Consider the following 16,308-nt stretch of genomic DNA (forward strand, 5'->3'; position numbering starts at 1 on the left):
CAGAATTGTGTGCCAAGCCCCTGGATGCTGGAGATTTACAAGTCCCTGGAGGGGGTGCAGCAGTCCAGGAAGGATGGAGATCGCTGCAGGGTCTGCCTTTAGTCCTGTCCCTGGTTCACACCAGTTGAATTCCTTCCTGATCGGCTGGGACGGTGCTGGACGTGAAATAATGCCGGGTGCAATGTTGCCTGCCTTAGAGCAGAAAACGGAAGAATCGTTGTGAGTCTGATACTGGTTTTGTCCAGGAGACCTGTGAGTGCTCGGAGGGAAGATGAGGAGATGATGCACAAAGTGGCCATTTCAGAGGAGGAAAGAGCAGGGGAGCTCGCAGCGCAGTACAGCGACTCACGCTTGCTCTGGGGCTCAGGTCAGGGTTTAAGCAACGCTGTGTTGGACACAACGCAGTGTAGAGCACGTGGAAGCTGAAGCTACAGGTGTTCTGGGTGTGCACGTAACGCCCGTTCTACACTTCCTGCTTGGGTCAGGAGCGTGCCTGCTGTCAGCGTGGTGTCCTCACCGGCAGGCACCAGAACTGAATCACAGAATGGTTTGGGTTGGAACGGGCCTTTAAAGCCCATCCAGTGCCACCCCCTGCCCTGGGCAGGGACACCTCCCACCAGCCCAGGTTGCTCCAAGCCCCGTCCAACCTGCCCTTGAACCCCTCCAGGGATGGGGCAGCCACAGCTTCTCTGGGCAACCTGGGCCAGGGGCTCACCGCCCTCACAGCAAACAATTTCTTCCTAATATCTCATCTAAATCTCCCCTCTTGCAGTTTAAAACTGTTCCCCCTCATCCCATGGCTCCCCTCCCTGATCCAGAGTCCCTCCCCAGCTTTCCTGGAGCCCCTTTCAGGGACTGGAAGGGGCTGGAAGGTCTCCCCGGAGCCTTCTCTTCTCCAGGCTGAACCCCCCCAGCTCTCTCAGCCTGTCCCCACAGCAGAGGGGCTCCAGCCCTCCCAGCATCTCCGGGGCCTCCTCTGCCCCCGCTCCAACAGCTCCGTGTCCTGATGAACATGTTGGACCATAGTATCCCCCGCATCCCTATTGCAGTAGCTTCTGCCATCATGAATATATCCAGACTCGTTAAAAAAATCTGTTGTCTTGGGCACAGCTTGCAGCACTGCCCACGACGTCTGCGCTTCCCGAGTACCTGCCCCCGCCCGAGATGTTTGTTGCCCCCCCGCTGGGGTTCAGGCAGCCGTAGGTGCCCGGCTCGTGCTGCCCGCACAGGGCAGGAGCGTGGCACGCGTGCCCTGGGCTTGATTCATCCGCAGCACAAGAGTCCGGTGGGCAAAGGGTGTGTGGAGTCCGGTGCGTGCCAGCTGCTTTGTTCACTGGTCTGCCTACAGCCCGAGCGTGCCGGCAGATCTGAGATGGCCCGGTACTCTTTGGAGAAGCGCTGCCGGCCACCATCCTCGCTGCCGGTTTTAAAGATTCTGCAGGACTGACCTGGGTGGTAAAAGGCTTCCCGTAGCCTTTCTGTCTTAGGCTTGCAGATCCCGATTTGGACTGTGGCTGCCCCTCAGCGGGGCTCCTCTTGTTTTGAAATCCAGCGTGAGACCGGCTCGTTAATCGTCTCGCCGCTCGGCCCTGCGACGCCAGGGACGGCCCTTCGGCTCTCTCCGAGGAAACAGCTCTCTCAACTGCGCCGCGGTCGCCGGAACCTACGTGGTCTTTCAATTGCAAAGCTGAAGAAGTCACTTTTATCTTACGGATGAGTGCTTCAGCAAGCACTTTAGAAATTTTATTTCATGCCTGGTGAGGAATCTAGTTTCCACACTGCTAAGAAATGGGAGCAGAAGTCAGGAAAATATCTACTTTGCTGGATATAATTGAGTAACTGTCGGGTTTATCATTTCCGAGCTTAAAATACTTAAGATTGGGAATCGAGACTGGATTTGGTAACATCTGTTAGTTGGACCTTGACACCTTGGATATCAAATCGTTGCTGCTGTGGCCTGTGCAGTGTTCAGGAAGGACCTTTTATGGTTAACAAATCTGCTCTGGGAAGGTTAGGTAGCCTTCCTCCTCCTCCTCTTCCTCCTCGCATGGAGCTCCAGGGCAGCCATGCAGCTGAAACGAGCCCCGGTGATTGTGTCCAGTGGCTGCCCCTGTGCTCCGACAGCCCGTGTTTATCGCTTCTGGTTTTTTATACGTCTTTAGTGATGCCCACGTATCGCTCGGTTGTCTTTAGTGATGCCCACGTATCGCTCGGTTGTCTGTCTTTCGCGCACCAAAGCTCGACAGAAAGGGGAACGATCCCTGCAGCCCCTTCACCAGCAGGGAGCGGAGTTGTCTGGTTTCTCCCTGAACGATTTCTGGTCCCGTTTTCCTGATTGCGAAGTAAAACCTCACCTTTGTTTTTTTGCAGTGCCCCGACTCTGCGTGCAAGCAGGACCTCCTGGCCTACCTGCAGCGCATCGCGCTCTACTGCCATCAGCTCAACATCTGCAGCAAAGTGAAGGCCGAAGTGCAGAACCTGGGAGGGGAACTGGTTGTGTCCGGGGTACGTATGAACTAGGACGCGTCCGGTTCGTGTGGGTTTTCTTCCAGGGGGAACAATTATTCCAAGCTATTCTAAGCTTTTATGCTAAACATTACGGACAAAATACAGACAAGAGGTTTTGGAGCATTAGGAAGAAGTTCTTCACCGTGAGGGTGGTGAGACACTGGCCCAGGTTGCCCAGAGAGGGGGTGGAGGCCCCATCCCTGGAAGTTTTTAAGGCCAGGCTGGACGGGGCTCTGAGCAACCTGATCTGGTGGGAGGTGTCCCTGCCCAGGGCAGGGGGGTGGAACTGGATGATCTTTAAGGTCCCTTCCAACCCAAACCATTCTATCATTTTATGATTCAGTCAAAGTTTTAAGGTTTGCAAAGTTTATTATCCCGCCTGCGCTGCCTGGTAAGTTCTTGGAGGAAACGCTTACTGTTTGAAAGGGGGGAAATAAAACTTCACTTTTCCTTCCTCATCAGTGTTTGTAAACAGATTCACTTTGTCTTTGCGTCATCGGCTGCGTTTCCAGACTGTTTTTCGCTCTTAGTGAGGTCAAATCACTTTAATCAGCAGAGCTAAACCTACCCCGTGTCTCTGCACAGCCCTGGTACACGCTGGGGTCCAGCGGTGCTCCGGAGATGTTAATATTTCAACGTCGCTGTGCCTGGAAGAGGCTTTCTTTCCCTGAAGAGCGCAGGGATTTTTAGTGGCTGCTGTGTTTTATGAGAGCTGAAAGCTGCCGTGGGCCAGCCTGCTTCCTTATTCCAGCCATTACTTAGCAAATAATTTTTTCACTGTAGTTCACGAAATTCTTCCTCCTCAGAGGAATCTGGGTGACGGATATCTGGGGGGAGGTAAGCGGAGCTAAATTCTTAATTTCTTCTGGCATGTTCTTCCTCGCCCCGGACAGGTGCCTTTGATCACTGGGGCTTTTGCCCATCCATGTCGTGACTGAGGCGGGAGGTTGAAGAAGGGACGGAAATGGCCGATAGTTCAGTTTGGCTTTCTGAGTCCTTAAAAGCGAATGGAAAAAACCTCACCGCCTTCTGCCACTTAGGTATTTTGAGTTCTTAAACTGATCAGCGCATCTTTTTCCCCGCAAACAAGCTGGAACTGAGTGCCTGGGGACAGCGGTACCCGCGGGAGGTCTGCAGAGGCGGTGCTGGCCACGGACCGCGCTCAGCACCTTGGCAGGGAGTCGGGCACCTCTGCGGCCCCTCCTGCCGCTGCCCGTCCCAGCTGCTGGGATTCCCGGCACGGCCGAGACGGGACGGAACGGGACGGAACGGGACGGAGGTGCTGCTGGGCCTCTGCGCTGCGCGCCGGCTGGCCTCTTAGCTGGAAGGCTGAAGGCATCGCGCTCTCAAGGAAGTAGATGTGTCACCATTCCGTGATGCGATAATACGTACTTGCAGGGTTTTACTGCAGTTACCCGGCGTCTTCGGGATGTACGTACCCTTCTGCCCTGGATGAGTTCCGTGAACAGCCACCCGTACTCTAATCGCCCGGTTTTATCTGTTCGCCGCGTCTCTGCCCACTGGGGCCGAATATCGCCAGCAGCAGCGTTAAACTTCTGTCAGATTGTCAGACGAGGAACCTCTGCCAGTCCAGGGACTGCGCCTGCCTAAAAGTAAAATTCTTCTCGCTGTTAACACCCCGCCCCCTGCACAGAGCGCAGAATCGTTGCGAAAGCGGAGCTCTGAACCAGGGCAGCAAGACCCTGCGCCCTCGGCAATCTGGCAATTCATTTAGAAAAGTGCCTCCTTGCTTTTGTTGCGTTTGGTACGATTCTTACCGCTGCGAAGATCCATGGAAACAGTCAAAGGTTTCCCAGCGCGATGACTGGGGGGGAGGAAAGCTGACACGCTGGTTTGCCGGAGGGCGCAGGTCCCATGTGCTGTCGTGGTACTGAAAACACAGAGGGATGGAAGGGAAGGTACCGGCACCGTACGAAAAGCAGCGCCCCCCGCTCAGCTTGGCTGGCTGCTAGACAAGCAACGGCTCCAGGGTTTTCCCCAAAACCTTCCTCAGGTGCCTACGGCAGAGGAACTGAGGTGTGCGGGGGCAGGCGAGCTCCTGCGTAAGCTCAGCAGAGGGTGCAGAGAGCCCAGAGCAGAACCTGCCCCGCGCCCTCTGGCCCCTGCAAGCCGGAGGGACTGCTCCGGCACCCGGAGAAGTGGGCTGCCACCAAGGTCACCTCGCCAGTCCCCCCCTCTCTCTTCCACCCTGCCCTGGTTTTGGCTCTTCATCTCTGCCACGCACCGAAGCTTTGGGAAATGCTTCTTTTTGACTCATTTCAATGCTCTTGTAAACGAGGAACCACCTGGGAAAGCGCTCCAGGCCTGGCTGAAGACGCAGTTGCGCTCCTTCCTCTCCAATACAACTTAATATTCCAGGGTGACTTAAATTTTTATTATTGGTGATTAAGCTATTAGTACAGCTTTATTAATTTCCTTAGAGAATAGGCTACTGTTAAAGCTTAGTCACAAAAGCAAACAGCAGAATACAAACCTGTCTGATTGCCGCGGGTACGGAAAGGGCAGAGATCACAGGCAAACGTTGCGCTTCGGTTTCGGGGGCACGAGTCGGGTTTTTGCCGCGTAGTGTCCGAAGAAAAACACCACCTCCAATCTGGAACCTCAGATTTCAAAAGCAAACCCAGAACGATCAATTTTCCTGTGCTTTTACATCCCAGGACTATCATGTGTTCTGGAATTTCTGTGTTTGTGTGGTTTTCATAGAACCATAGAATGTGTTGGGTTGGAAGGGACCCCTAAAGGCCGTCTAGTCCAACCCCCGGCAGTGAGCAGGGACATCTTCAACTAGATCAGGTTGCTCAGAGCCTCATCCAGCCTGGCCTTGGATGTCTCCAGGGATGGGGCCTCCACCCCCTCTCTGGGCAACCTGGGCCAGTGTCTCACCACCCTCAGTGGAAAGAACTTCTTCCTCATGTCTGATCTCACCCTGCCCTGCTCTAGTTTAAAACCACCATTTTTACGGCAAATAACCCTTGTGCGTTCCCGTTTGGCAGGTGGACAGTGCCATGTCTCTTATCCAAGCAGCCAAGAACCTGATGAACGCGGTGGTGCAGACCGTCAAGGCCTCCTACGTGGCCTCCACCAAGTACCAGAAGTCCCAGGGCATGGCTTCCCTCAACCTTCCCGCCGTCTCCTGGAAGATGAAGGCTCCGGAGAAGAAACCCCTGGTCAAGAGGGAGAAACAGGACGAAACCCAAACGAAAATCAAGAGGGCGTCCCAGAAGAAACACGTTAACCCGGTGCAGGCTCTCAGTGAATTCAAGGCGATGGAGAGTATTTAAAGAGAGGTCTCTGTCTCGGTTGTTTTTCTCTTTAGCCACTACTGCTCCTTCCAGAACTCTACTTTTAATATTCTAAGGATTTTTTTTTTTTTCCAAAAGTTTACTATTCCTCAAAATGTATTTACTTAATATAATTTTGATAACTTTGTTTAGATCACACGGGGAAATACTCAAATTTCTAAGTCCTATCAATAGAGCTTCAGCCTGCGGAAGCGTGTTAATTTAGGTTGCTTTTAGAATACAGGGGTGTCTTTCTAGCGGAAAATTATTTTGTATAATCTTGCTTTAAATAAAATGTTCTATAACCAAAGAGGATTTGACAGTACCACTAACGGTTAACACTAACAGTTGAATCATGCTACTCGGAGACGGCAGTTTCTCGTTGTGATCAAGAGAGGAAAATTAGATCTTTTCACTCAAAAGAAAATTAATTAAAGCATTGTATGTATCAGTGTATCCCTGCTGCTGGGTGGAGAAGGGAACAAGCTCTGTACGCTCAAAGGAGCAGGAAAATCCTGCAGGCAACAGCGGGACCACAACTGGGAAACATCCGGAAAGACGATGTGCCCTTGCCTGGGTTTTGCTGGGGGTGCTCTGGAGATGTGGGGGGTGCTGGGGGGTGCTGGGGCGCTGCTGTGAGCGAGCTGTTTGCCTGACAGGGTGTTTCCATGCGCGCCCCGTGTACGGAACGCCCGGTGTACGGGACATCCCTGGCAGGGGACAGCCGGTACATGGAACAGCCGGTGTACGGAACACCCGGTGCACTGGACACCCGGTGTACGGGACAGCCGGCGGGTGGAACACCCCGTGCACTGGACACCCAGCGCATGGACGGCCCGGTGCCCGGGACACCCGGTGCCCAGAGCACCCGCAGGTTACCTTCCCGCCGGCCTTTCCGGAGGAGCACCCGGAGCAAATCCAATCCAACACACAATCACGGAGGCGGCCGATTACTTCTGTGTGACACCGGACGGGAATTTTAATGCCTGGTTACAAATTACTAATGTATTTTGCTGCGGGAAACTAATAAAGTTGCTTTTACCAGCTGGTGTATTGTGGTGCTGCTCCCCCCCCCGCCCCCCCCCGCCATTCAGATGCAAATGCCCTTTGTGCTCGTTGCTCCCAATTGCTCCGCAGCCGCCTGGGGCTCCCAGAGGCGCCCAGCGAACAGTGTTTGCTCGGGCTGCAATTTAGACTGTACGTTATTTGTGATAACTACGGCTACAAGGTATAATTTCGGCGTCTTAGTTAAATTTTATGAATTTCGGTGGGTTTTACGCTTAGCGGGGAAGTCCAGCGTCGGAGAAGCGGCGCTTGGGCAGGTCTCGGGCGCGTCTGCGGTGCCTGGAAAAGCTCCCATTAAAACGGGAAGCGGCCCCGTCTTACTTCATGTGTTGAACCGCGGCTAAATTTTAGAGCCGATCCTTGGCAGCGTTACGTTATAATTTCATTTCTTTTCCTCAGCTTGTAATTCGCTTATATCAAGGTTATTGCTGTCATGTTACCAAAATGCTGATCAGAATTAAGCTAAGTAGTTCATGAGATGGTTTTTTTTTGCCGAATTTATTCTGTTTCTCAAGCATTTTGGCCTCTGGAGTAGAGATACTGAAGTGCTGCGTTTTGTGCTGGTTTTCCTACACCTTTAAGGTCTGACCAGGCTGGAGCCGCCGCCGGGCTCCTTCCACTGACGTGCGGGGGTTAATGACGTGGATAAGGTCTTGTTTTATATATAATTATTAACTGGTTTTATACAACATGATTTATTTTCTTTCTCGGTATTAATATAATCGACTTAAAGGCTGCACTCCCCGGGCTGCTCAGCGGCTCTTCAAAATACAGACATTACCCCCCCCCGAATGCGATCTGTTCATAGGCTTTAAAAACCAGCCCATCTATTGAGACGCGCAGCCAAATTTATGTGTATTTGGCTTTTAAATAAATGCTCGTTTTAAATAAATTTATGCTACAAACTTTGAGCATCGAGTCGGCAACAAATGAGACTCTGGTCGCGGGGGGGGGCGGGCGCTGGTTTGGGAGGAGGGCGGGGGGGGCACCACGGGGATGGGCGGCCAAAAGCCCCAACTCGCCCGTCTCCAGGAATTGCTCCTTGGGGAATCGCGCTGGGGTCTCTGGGGGAGAGGCGCAGGGAGATAAATCATTAACAGCTGTAATTTGTTTAATTGCTTTCTTTAGGAAGGCAAAGCCCCATCTCCCCACAGCAGAGGGAGGGTTTCGTGACATTAAATCCAAGTCTCAGTTCCCGCACGGCAGGGTGACCTGCCGGGGACGTGGCTGTTGGTGTGACTGGCCAGGGACGCGGCTATCGGTCCTGGTGCTGGTGGTGCCGGCTGGGACGAGCCCTGGCCGCGCACGGCGGCAGCGGGTGATCATAGGATCATTCGGGTTGGAAAGGACCCTTGGGATCATCGAGTCCAACCATCGACCCCACTCTACAAAGTTCTCCCCTACCCCTTATCCCCCAACACCACGTCTAAACGACTCCTAAACACATCCAGGGATGGTGACTCCACCACCTCCCTGGGCAGCCTATTCCAGTGTCTGACCACTCTTTCTGGGAAGAATTGTTTCCTAATGTCCAGCCTAAACCTACCCTGCTGCAGCTTGAACCCATTCCCTCTTGTTCTATCGCTATGGCCAAGCACAGATGGGCTCTGAAACGCGGAGCGATTCTGCGTCCCCTCGTGATGACCGGGCTCCCCTGGCTCCAACGGAGGGTGGTTGCTGCAAGGACCTTTGACTTGCAGACGTCGGGGCGGCCGCTGCTCTGTGACTGTGTGCAACCATCGCAGGTAAGCGCCAAGTTGGGATGTCGGCGCCAACCCAGGACCGCGGCAGCGCAGAAGGAGCCCGGCACCAGCCCCGGCTCGTGATGCTCGTTCCGCGCCCCTGCGAGCGGGTGGGACGCTGCTCTGAAACAACCGTCACCGGGCTGAGCCCGGTGCGTCGTGTCGTGTAACGTCAGCCTTCATCAAACCCCCTGCGTGAAAGCGGCAGCGACCAGAAAGCAGCGGGGGCTGCGCTGCGCAGCGAGGGGTGGGGTCCGTACGCCAGCGAAGCTCTAACTTTATTAGAGAGCCAATTGAAAAGAATTACAGTAATTAGCACGATGTAATTAAGCACAGGGAAGGGCTCGCGCAGTCGGTCTCTGCTGCGGCTGCTGGAGGGGACCCACTCTGCCGGTGGGGGGGGGAGGCAGCGCGGCCACGTCAGGCTGTAAAAGCCACGCAGGTACGAGGTGGGGGAGCTTCGGCCGCGCTCCCCAATGGCGGGCGATGAGCGGAGCCTCTCCCTGTCCCCCCCCCAGCTCGGCACCGTCCCTGCTCCACAGGAGAAGGAATCACTGGGCTTCAGGGACGGAGGGGACCCGCGGTGGCTTTGGGCAGGGAAGGGCTTTGAGACCTCCCTGCTCGTTGCCGTGGGTGGGAGCCGGGCATGGCCACCCCTGCTCGAAACACACCGAAATATTCATTGAACAGGAAGGATTTGGGGTTTTGTTGGGTTTTTTTTGCACTGCTGCGGGATGGCAGCACCTGGTGAGGCTGTGCCCGAGCCCAGCCCTCCTGACCTGGCTGCGCAGGGACGCCCGGGGGCAGGGAACGAACACGCATTGTCTTCCGAAGCGTATGAGTGAAACCAGGCGCAATCCCCAGGGGATGGTCTTAGTCCAAATTTCAAGTGCTTGTACTTCGGCGGTGACTCAAGCCATGTTGAATTTACGCTGCTTTAATTGTGTGCGAAGGCTTTGCGCCGACGTTTAACGAACGCCTTTTTCCACCCGGTTCTCTCCCTTTGCCCAGACCAGCTCTGCCACCGCTCAGCTCCGAGACCGGCCCCGCGGGCTGGGGGGGTGTCCCGGCTGCTGGGGGCATCCCGCTGGGTGCGGGGAGGGGAGCGAAGCACCCAAAGCTGCGTTTTCCAACAGCCGAACGGGCAGCAGCAAGCGCAAGCAGAGGCGGCCAAACCCCAAACATGTGCTAATGCGGGAGGGCAGAGCGGGTGGTGGGGGGCGTGTGGGTTCAAAACCCCCAACAAATGGGTGGGGAAGGAAAAAAAAAAAAAACAAAACATCGAAGGGCATCAGCTGCTCCAGCGCCGAAGGCTCAGCCCTTCCCTGCGCTGCGGATTTTGGAGGCTGGCGAGCATCCCAGGCCGATCCTCTGCTCCGAGCCCCCTCGCCACGTGCCGGGATTTGGGTTTGGGGGAGCTCAGGGAGGCGCGTGGTCTGGGGAGCTCTGCCCGGGGACTCCGTCTGCCCCGGGACCCTCCGGTCGCTGCCTGCTCCGAGCCATCCCAGTGCCGAGTGCCGGCAGCGTGGGGAGGTGGCCGTGCCACCCCAACGTGGGAGTTCGGGTTGGCAGGACGTGAGTCACCGCAGTGGGACGCACCCACAACGCCCTGTGCCTCCGCTCCAGCCCGTCCCCGTCCCCGTCCCATCCTCAGCCACCGAGGGACGGGCGGCCGGACGGGCAGCAGCCCTGTCATTACCCCGGGCTGCAGCCCAGCAGCGCTGTTTCGGGAACAAGCCTGTCATTAGTGGGGACACCAGCCTGGGACGGCCTTTACGGACGGGCCCGGTGCTCGCCTGCGCGGCTCTGTCGCCCTTTGGGGACACGTGGGTGGCATCAGCAAACCTGCTGCAGCACCAGGCCCACACACGCCAGCCCCGTGGTGGGGGACCGGGACCGGGATCGGGACCGCCCGGCACCAGAGGGAATTGTGGCTGTTTTCCCTCCCCAGGGCCGCAGGGGGAACCCACCGGCGGCGCCGTGCGGGGCGGCCGAGCTGGGGCCAGCGCAGGCGTCACAGCCCCCGCGGCGAACGAGCTGCTGCCCAGAAACTTCGCGTTTTCAAGACTTTCAGGGTTACAGAGCAGGGTTTTGACTTTGGGGGTTGAACAGGGAGGGTTGGTCCAGCCGGGTCGCGGCTGCTGCTGCCGCTGCTGGTTTTCTCCCTGCTCAGTCCTGAAATCGGGGTTAAACCCGCCGCAGCTCGAGAAATCCAGCTGTGAAAGAGCGGGGGGGCGTCCAGCCTTCACGCAGAAACGCCGCCTCCCCAGCTCACCCCGGCCATTGCATCAGAGAAAGAGAGAGACATATAATTATTTTTTTTTTTTTTTTTAACCCTACAAAGCAAAACCCTGGCAGGACTGGCTGGGAAACGCATTTCAGGGAGGAAAAAAAAAAAGAAAAAAAAAAGGAAAAGAAAAATCATTTTTAACCCTAGCAAACAGCCTGACTCGAAACCCTAAAAGAGGACAAAAAAAAAAAAAAAAATCAATATTTATCATTAGCCCAGCTACTTAACGGTGACAACTGACACGCTGTAAACAGTAGCCAGAAATATTTTAGCATCCAGAAGGGCTAACGGCACCGCGAGGGCCCCATCGATCGCCTGCCGGCCGTGCTGGCGCAGGGAGGGGCCTGCGCGGCTACCGGGGGACAGATCAGGCGGCCCCGCGTGTGGCTGCGCGGGCACGGCCCCGGCGCTGGCAGAGCCCCACGCGGCCGCCCCGGCTCAGGGCTGGGGGACGCTGCGGGACCGGCCCGGCTTCTTTTCTTCATTTATTTTTCTGCACTTGCGTTGCCAACGTGGGGCTGCAGCCCCCGGGCCCCATTCAGCCGGCGGCAGGAGAAGCGGTGACGGAAATACCTGTTGTTGCCAGAGAGTAATTTTGAGAGGGAACACAGGAATTATAAGCAATGGCCTCCTCGCCGCCCCGGGAGCGGGGTGTGATCCCTCGGCCGGTGCAGGGGCGGCCGCGGCCTCGCTCGGCGGCCAAACGCTTTCAGCCCGGCGCTGGGACACGCCGACGACGGCTCTGCCTTCCCCTCTCCTTGTGCCGCTGAGCAAACCCCGCGGAGAAAGAGCCCCTCGAAAAGTCACCCTCGAAGAGGGGGCGGCGGGAAAACCGCTGGAAGCCGCCCGAGCCGGCGGCCAGCACCCGGCTGCCACTGAGTGTCAGAGCCGTAGGAAAACCTCCACCGCGGGAGGGAGGGAGCGAGCCACGAGTGACCCCCACGGCCCCGTTTTTGCAGACCCCAAGCCCAGCGGGGTCGGCCTCTGCTGCCGCCTGCCCCAAGGACACGGGGCGTGGGGGCTCCCCCCAGCAGGGGAACGGCACCCGCACCAGCGGCCGGGGCTGGTCCCCACGCAGGACACTGGTCACCCCGGCTGCGTGGGCCCAGAGAAGATAAAAGCCTGGTGTGAAGGGGGTCTCCCCGCGCACGTGGCAGCAGGAGAGGACAGCAGGGGGGAGCTCAGCTCTTCCTCTCCTCTTGCACCAGTGGCCACCGCCCGGCCTTTGACGCCTCGCCTGAGGAAGGCCGACATCGGGAAGACCGAATCAGCCCCATGAAGAGAGGGCAGAGCATCTTCCCCAACGGACCATCCAGCGTGAGGAGGACCCCAACGGGGGTTCATGGGGACAGGGACCTGAGCCTAGAGGGAAAAGAGCAGAAGCTGCACCTGGAAGAGGTGTGTGACGGGAGATGCCCAGCCCTGCACGGAAAGGAGAGTGTTTCATCATGGATGAAAAATCCGCGGCTGGCCAGCCTCAGTCCCTAGGTCATCATCTGGGAAGCCACCTCCAAGAGCAGGAAGAAGGCAAGCAAGTCTCAATGGTCTGCTGCAGGACAAAGCGTGCTTCACCAGCCCGTTAGCCGCCGCGACGGCAGGAGCGGTTCCATGGCTGCACCACCCCAGGGCTTAGACAGATGTTTTGACCCCCAGGCCACTGGGACGTGGGTGGCCTCCAAGCAGGGAGGGGCTGCAGGAGAGCTGCCACAGCGGAGCTACATGACCTACACAGCGGGTGGAGCTGGGCTTCTCGGAGGCGGCCACGGCTGAGGGACAGTCCTGCTCTGAGTGAAGGCTGGATTAGAGACCTCCAGAGAGCTCCTCCAAGCAACGTTTCAAGGAAGCAACGCTCAGTCTTCCCGTACAAGCACAGAACGATCCCAAGGCCAACGGTGCTGTCTGCGTGCCCAGATCCATTACGCAGCAGCAAATAAAAGATCACAGACGCCGCGGGTCACGGCCAGGCCAGAACAATGGCACATCAGAGCTGCGGCAACAAACGCTCCCCTGTGGGCAGCAGAGCTGCCTGACCGGGACAGTCCCACCGCCCTCAGCCCTGCCCACCCCAAACAAACCCGCAGACGGACTGAGAACACTCAGAAGGAACCATGGTTGGAGGCAACACAAGCTGAGACTCTGCCTCGCTGTCCCTCTACGGTACATACCTCTGTTTTTCCAGCAGTGCCCCACGCAAAAGAAAACGTGTCCCCAAACGCGTCTGGTTTAGTAACGAAGCTGTTGGCGGGATCTCATTCAGCCCAGCAGTTTATTCAAAAGTGCATTTACATCGGTGCCATCAAAACTCACCCTTGGGCACTGAATTGATCTGGAACTGAACTGGATCTACAGCTAGTTTCATCTTAATTCCTGGATGATGGTATTTACAGAGCCAAGGAGTTCCTTGAAATAGCCGTCTTTGTCACCTTCCCTCTGCTCCTCCGCCGCCAGCTCCTCGTACTCGCTGCGCAGGAGGCTGAGGGTGGTGCTGAGGGCCTGGTCCCCCCGGTAGCGCTCCTTGCAGAAGGCCATCAGTACACCAACCGTCTTGAGGACCTTCTCCCGAGTGTCGTGCTCCGGCATGGCCAGCAGGTTGGAAACGACCACGCACCAGTCCTGCTCCACCACCGCCGGGACCAGCTTGACTTGCCGGTACTGCTGGATTTTCTCTTCCATTTGATCTCCGTGCTGCGAGTCCTCAAGCAGCATCTGTGGGAAGTGGTGGGACATGGATTAATATCCCTATCGGGAGAGCAACCGCTTCCAGGTGACACATCGCAGGAGAGTAGGATGCACATCCCGTAACATCTGCCTTGGAAGGTGACTTGCAATGGAAAACCAAGGCGAGGTTGTGTCCTGGTTCCCCATTGCCCATGCACAAAGTTGGCCACAGCGGCCAATCCTGGAGAACTCTTGGTGAGCGGGAGGTTCGGTATCACATGGCCCCAAAAGGGGGACAAAGTTCAGCAGAAGACCTGTAAAATCTGTTCCTTTGGGCTGCCGGACAGGCTCCTTCGGCACCTAACAAACGTCACCGCTTGGCTTCACGCTGCTCTACGGAAGAGACGGAGATCTCGGTCTCCTCCGGCCACTGCCAGACCTTCCCCTCCCAGCCTGCTCCAGAAAACCCCCGATACTGGAACTCTGCGGAGATGGTGCCGAGAGCAGAAAGGCGCCGCGGGGACCGGGGCGGGCAGAGCCACCATCTCTCTTCTCTTCCCAGCCAGAGACCTGCCCCGAGCAGCGCCAGCGCCAGGGGGAGGAAGGGAAACCTGCCACCACCCCGACGCCTTTCAGGCCTCGGCTGGTGGAGTGGCTCTGCTCCCCGATGGAGCGCTCCTCCCGGCTTGGCTGGTGGCCCCCCGGGATAAATACTGTGTCCGTGCTTCACTAATTAGTTCTGAGTCGGCTGCTTGCCTCTACGAGGGCTTCTGCACGGGCGGAGAGCAGAAACCCAGCCCTGGGGAAGGGCGAGGGCGGGCAGCGTGCCCAGGAGCTGCCATGAGAAGCGATGGGACAACCCCATCCCCGGGGGGCACCTGGGTCCCCAAGGGCGCCCGTGACATTTTCTCTGACCTGTTCATCAGCTTTGCAGTGGACTCCTGCCGTCCCCCGGGAAGCTCCTGCAGGGAGCTTGGTCGTGCTCTTTTATCCCACTGATTTACGGGACACGGTGGGGACAAGGCGGGACAACGCCAAGGAGACCTCCCCTCTCCCGGTCCCCCAAGAGAGCTGTCTGCTACACCCGCACTGGTCACACGTGATTTGGGGTGAAAAGGGAAAAAAGACGGCAAAAAAAAAGCCATTCGGAGCCCCGGCAGTCTGTGCTTCAGAGCAGAGAGGTGTCGATGTAGTTTCTGATTTTCAAACCAACCTATCTGAACGTCACCCAAATCCGTCACCCCCGCTCGGCCCAGCCCCGCATCCCGCCGGGCACCGAGGGCTCTCCCGTCTCCTCCACGACGGGGCTGGGATCGCTACGCGGCATTCCCGGTCCGAAGGGCAGCGAAAAATCCTTGTTTTAACATAAACCTGAGAATCTGCCAGGCCTGGGGCCGGGAACAGAGGGGGCTGCCGGAGGGGCGGGCGGGGGAATCGTGCAGCAGGAGCCACGGGGAACGGTTCGGGGCAGGGTGCCCACGTGGGCTGCTTTTGCGGGCGAGCAGACGGACGGGAGCACTGCGCCTTCCAACCAGCACCTGATAAAATTTCAGACCCACTAAAAATAATTTGCACCTTTACAAAGTCTCCTGGAAAACAACTGTTTCAAAATGCAGACGTTGCTCCGCGGTGCCTGAAACCCAAGTATTACAGCAGCAATAATCTGCGGGGCAAATTGGCTATAAACTGAGTGAAAGTGGATTTAATTTCCGTTCTCTGGAGTAAGAGAAACGCAGTGACTAAACAACAGGCGACGGCAAGGAAAGACGGGTTTTAAACTGACATTTACAGCAGTAATCCAAGGTATTTGAAAATAAACCACTTAACGGCGTGGGCTTGGTTCCAGCGAGGGCTCTGCAGGCAAGGAAGGGCCTCTCCAGCAGGGCACAGCAGCGGTGGCTGGTCCCCAGCACTCGGCTGGTGGCCAGACACAGCAGCCGAGCTCACCGCAGCCCAGCGCCTTTATTCCTTGCTCCCGTCCTTGCCATTTTGTTATTTAAACACCGTCGGGTGGAAACGGTGGTAGCGGTTTAATGAAAAATAAAGTTTTAAGCTCTCTCTGGGCTCTCCCAGGTGCTCGTCCCCGGCAGCAGCAGCCCACGGGCTGGAGGGAATTCATCCCAACAGCACAGACCAGCACCGACGCTGGATCGGCCCCTGCTCGCCCTCGTCCTGCGAGGATGCTCGACGACCTCTCTCCACCTTCCTCCCCTTTGGCTTGGCGAGGGGATGAAAGTGGGAAGAACCCGGCCAGGTCGTGTCCCCTCCCTCCCAGCTCCTCACCTTCTCCATGATGAGGTCGTAGAGGAGCGTCACCACACGGACGTAGAGGGTCTCCATCCCCTTCTGCCTGAAGAGGCTCCTGAGGACCTGGAGGCCGCCTAGCTTGAGGAACTGCTGCTGGGCATAAGGGAAGTGTCTCAGCATGGAGGACAGGGCGAAGAGAGCCTGGTGGGGAAAGAGGTCCATCAGCATGGTGGCCATGGCCGCCACTTCTCTTTGTGGCATCCCAGGGGGCCAAGAGCAGTGCTCCAACCGTTCTTGTGTGGAGCTCACCAGCATATGCATTCAAGCCTCTCCTCGCCAAGGGGCATCTCCAAGACCCCTCATCCTCTGATCCCAACCCTCCCCGGTGCTGTGAGGCTGCCCCAACTTGGGTGACTTCCACCCAAACTCCCACCCGGACTGTCACCACGCTCACTAGAACTATAACGCAGAGGGACCTGTGGCCATCACCTGAACA

At 57.0% G+C, this 16,308-nt stretch overlaps 2 protein-coding genes across 11 annotated transcripts in view; one reads left to right on the plus strand and one right to left on the minus strand.

Annotated features, from left to right (window-relative positions):
• CTNNA1 (catenin alpha 1) overlaps window positions 1–6,120 on the plus strand; it is a 121,895-nt gene extending 115,775 nt beyond the window's left edge. For both annotated transcript variants that reach the window (XM_054217677.1, XM_054217676.1), the window contains exons 17-18: window positions 2,371–2,505; window positions 5,523–6,120. In XM_054217677.1, coding sequence (XP_054073652.1) covers window positions 2,371–2,505; window positions 5,523–5,810 — 423 coding nt within the window. In that variant the 3' untranslated portion in view covers window positions 5,811–6,120. The remainder of the gene's footprint in view (window positions 1–2,370; window positions 2,506–5,522) is intronic.
• Window positions 6,121–13,154: 7,034 nt separating this feature from the next.
• The window catches only part of SIL1 (SIL1 nucleotide exchange factor), a 99,340-nt gene continuing 96,186 nt past the window's right edge, over window positions 13,155–16,308 (minus strand). For all 9 annotated transcript variants that reach the window (XM_054217687.1, XM_054217686.1, XM_054217682.1 and 6 more), the window contains 2 exons: window positions 15,849–16,013; window positions 13,155–13,613 (listed from right to left, as the gene is read on the minus strand). In XM_054217687.1, the coding sequence (XP_054073662.1) occupies window positions 13,263–13,613; window positions 15,849–16,013 (516 nt within the window). In that variant the 3' untranslated portion in view covers window positions 13,155–13,262. The remainder of the gene's footprint in view (window positions 13,614–15,848; window positions 16,014–16,308) is intronic.

Source organism: Rissa tridactyla, chromosome 11 (genome assembly GCF_028500815.1).
Source record: "Rissa tridactyla isolate bRisTri1 chromosome 11, bRisTri1.patW.cur.20221130, whole genome shotgun sequence".
Lineage (NCBI taxonomy): Eukaryota > Metazoa > Chordata > Aves > Charadriiformes > Laridae > Rissa > Rissa tridactyla.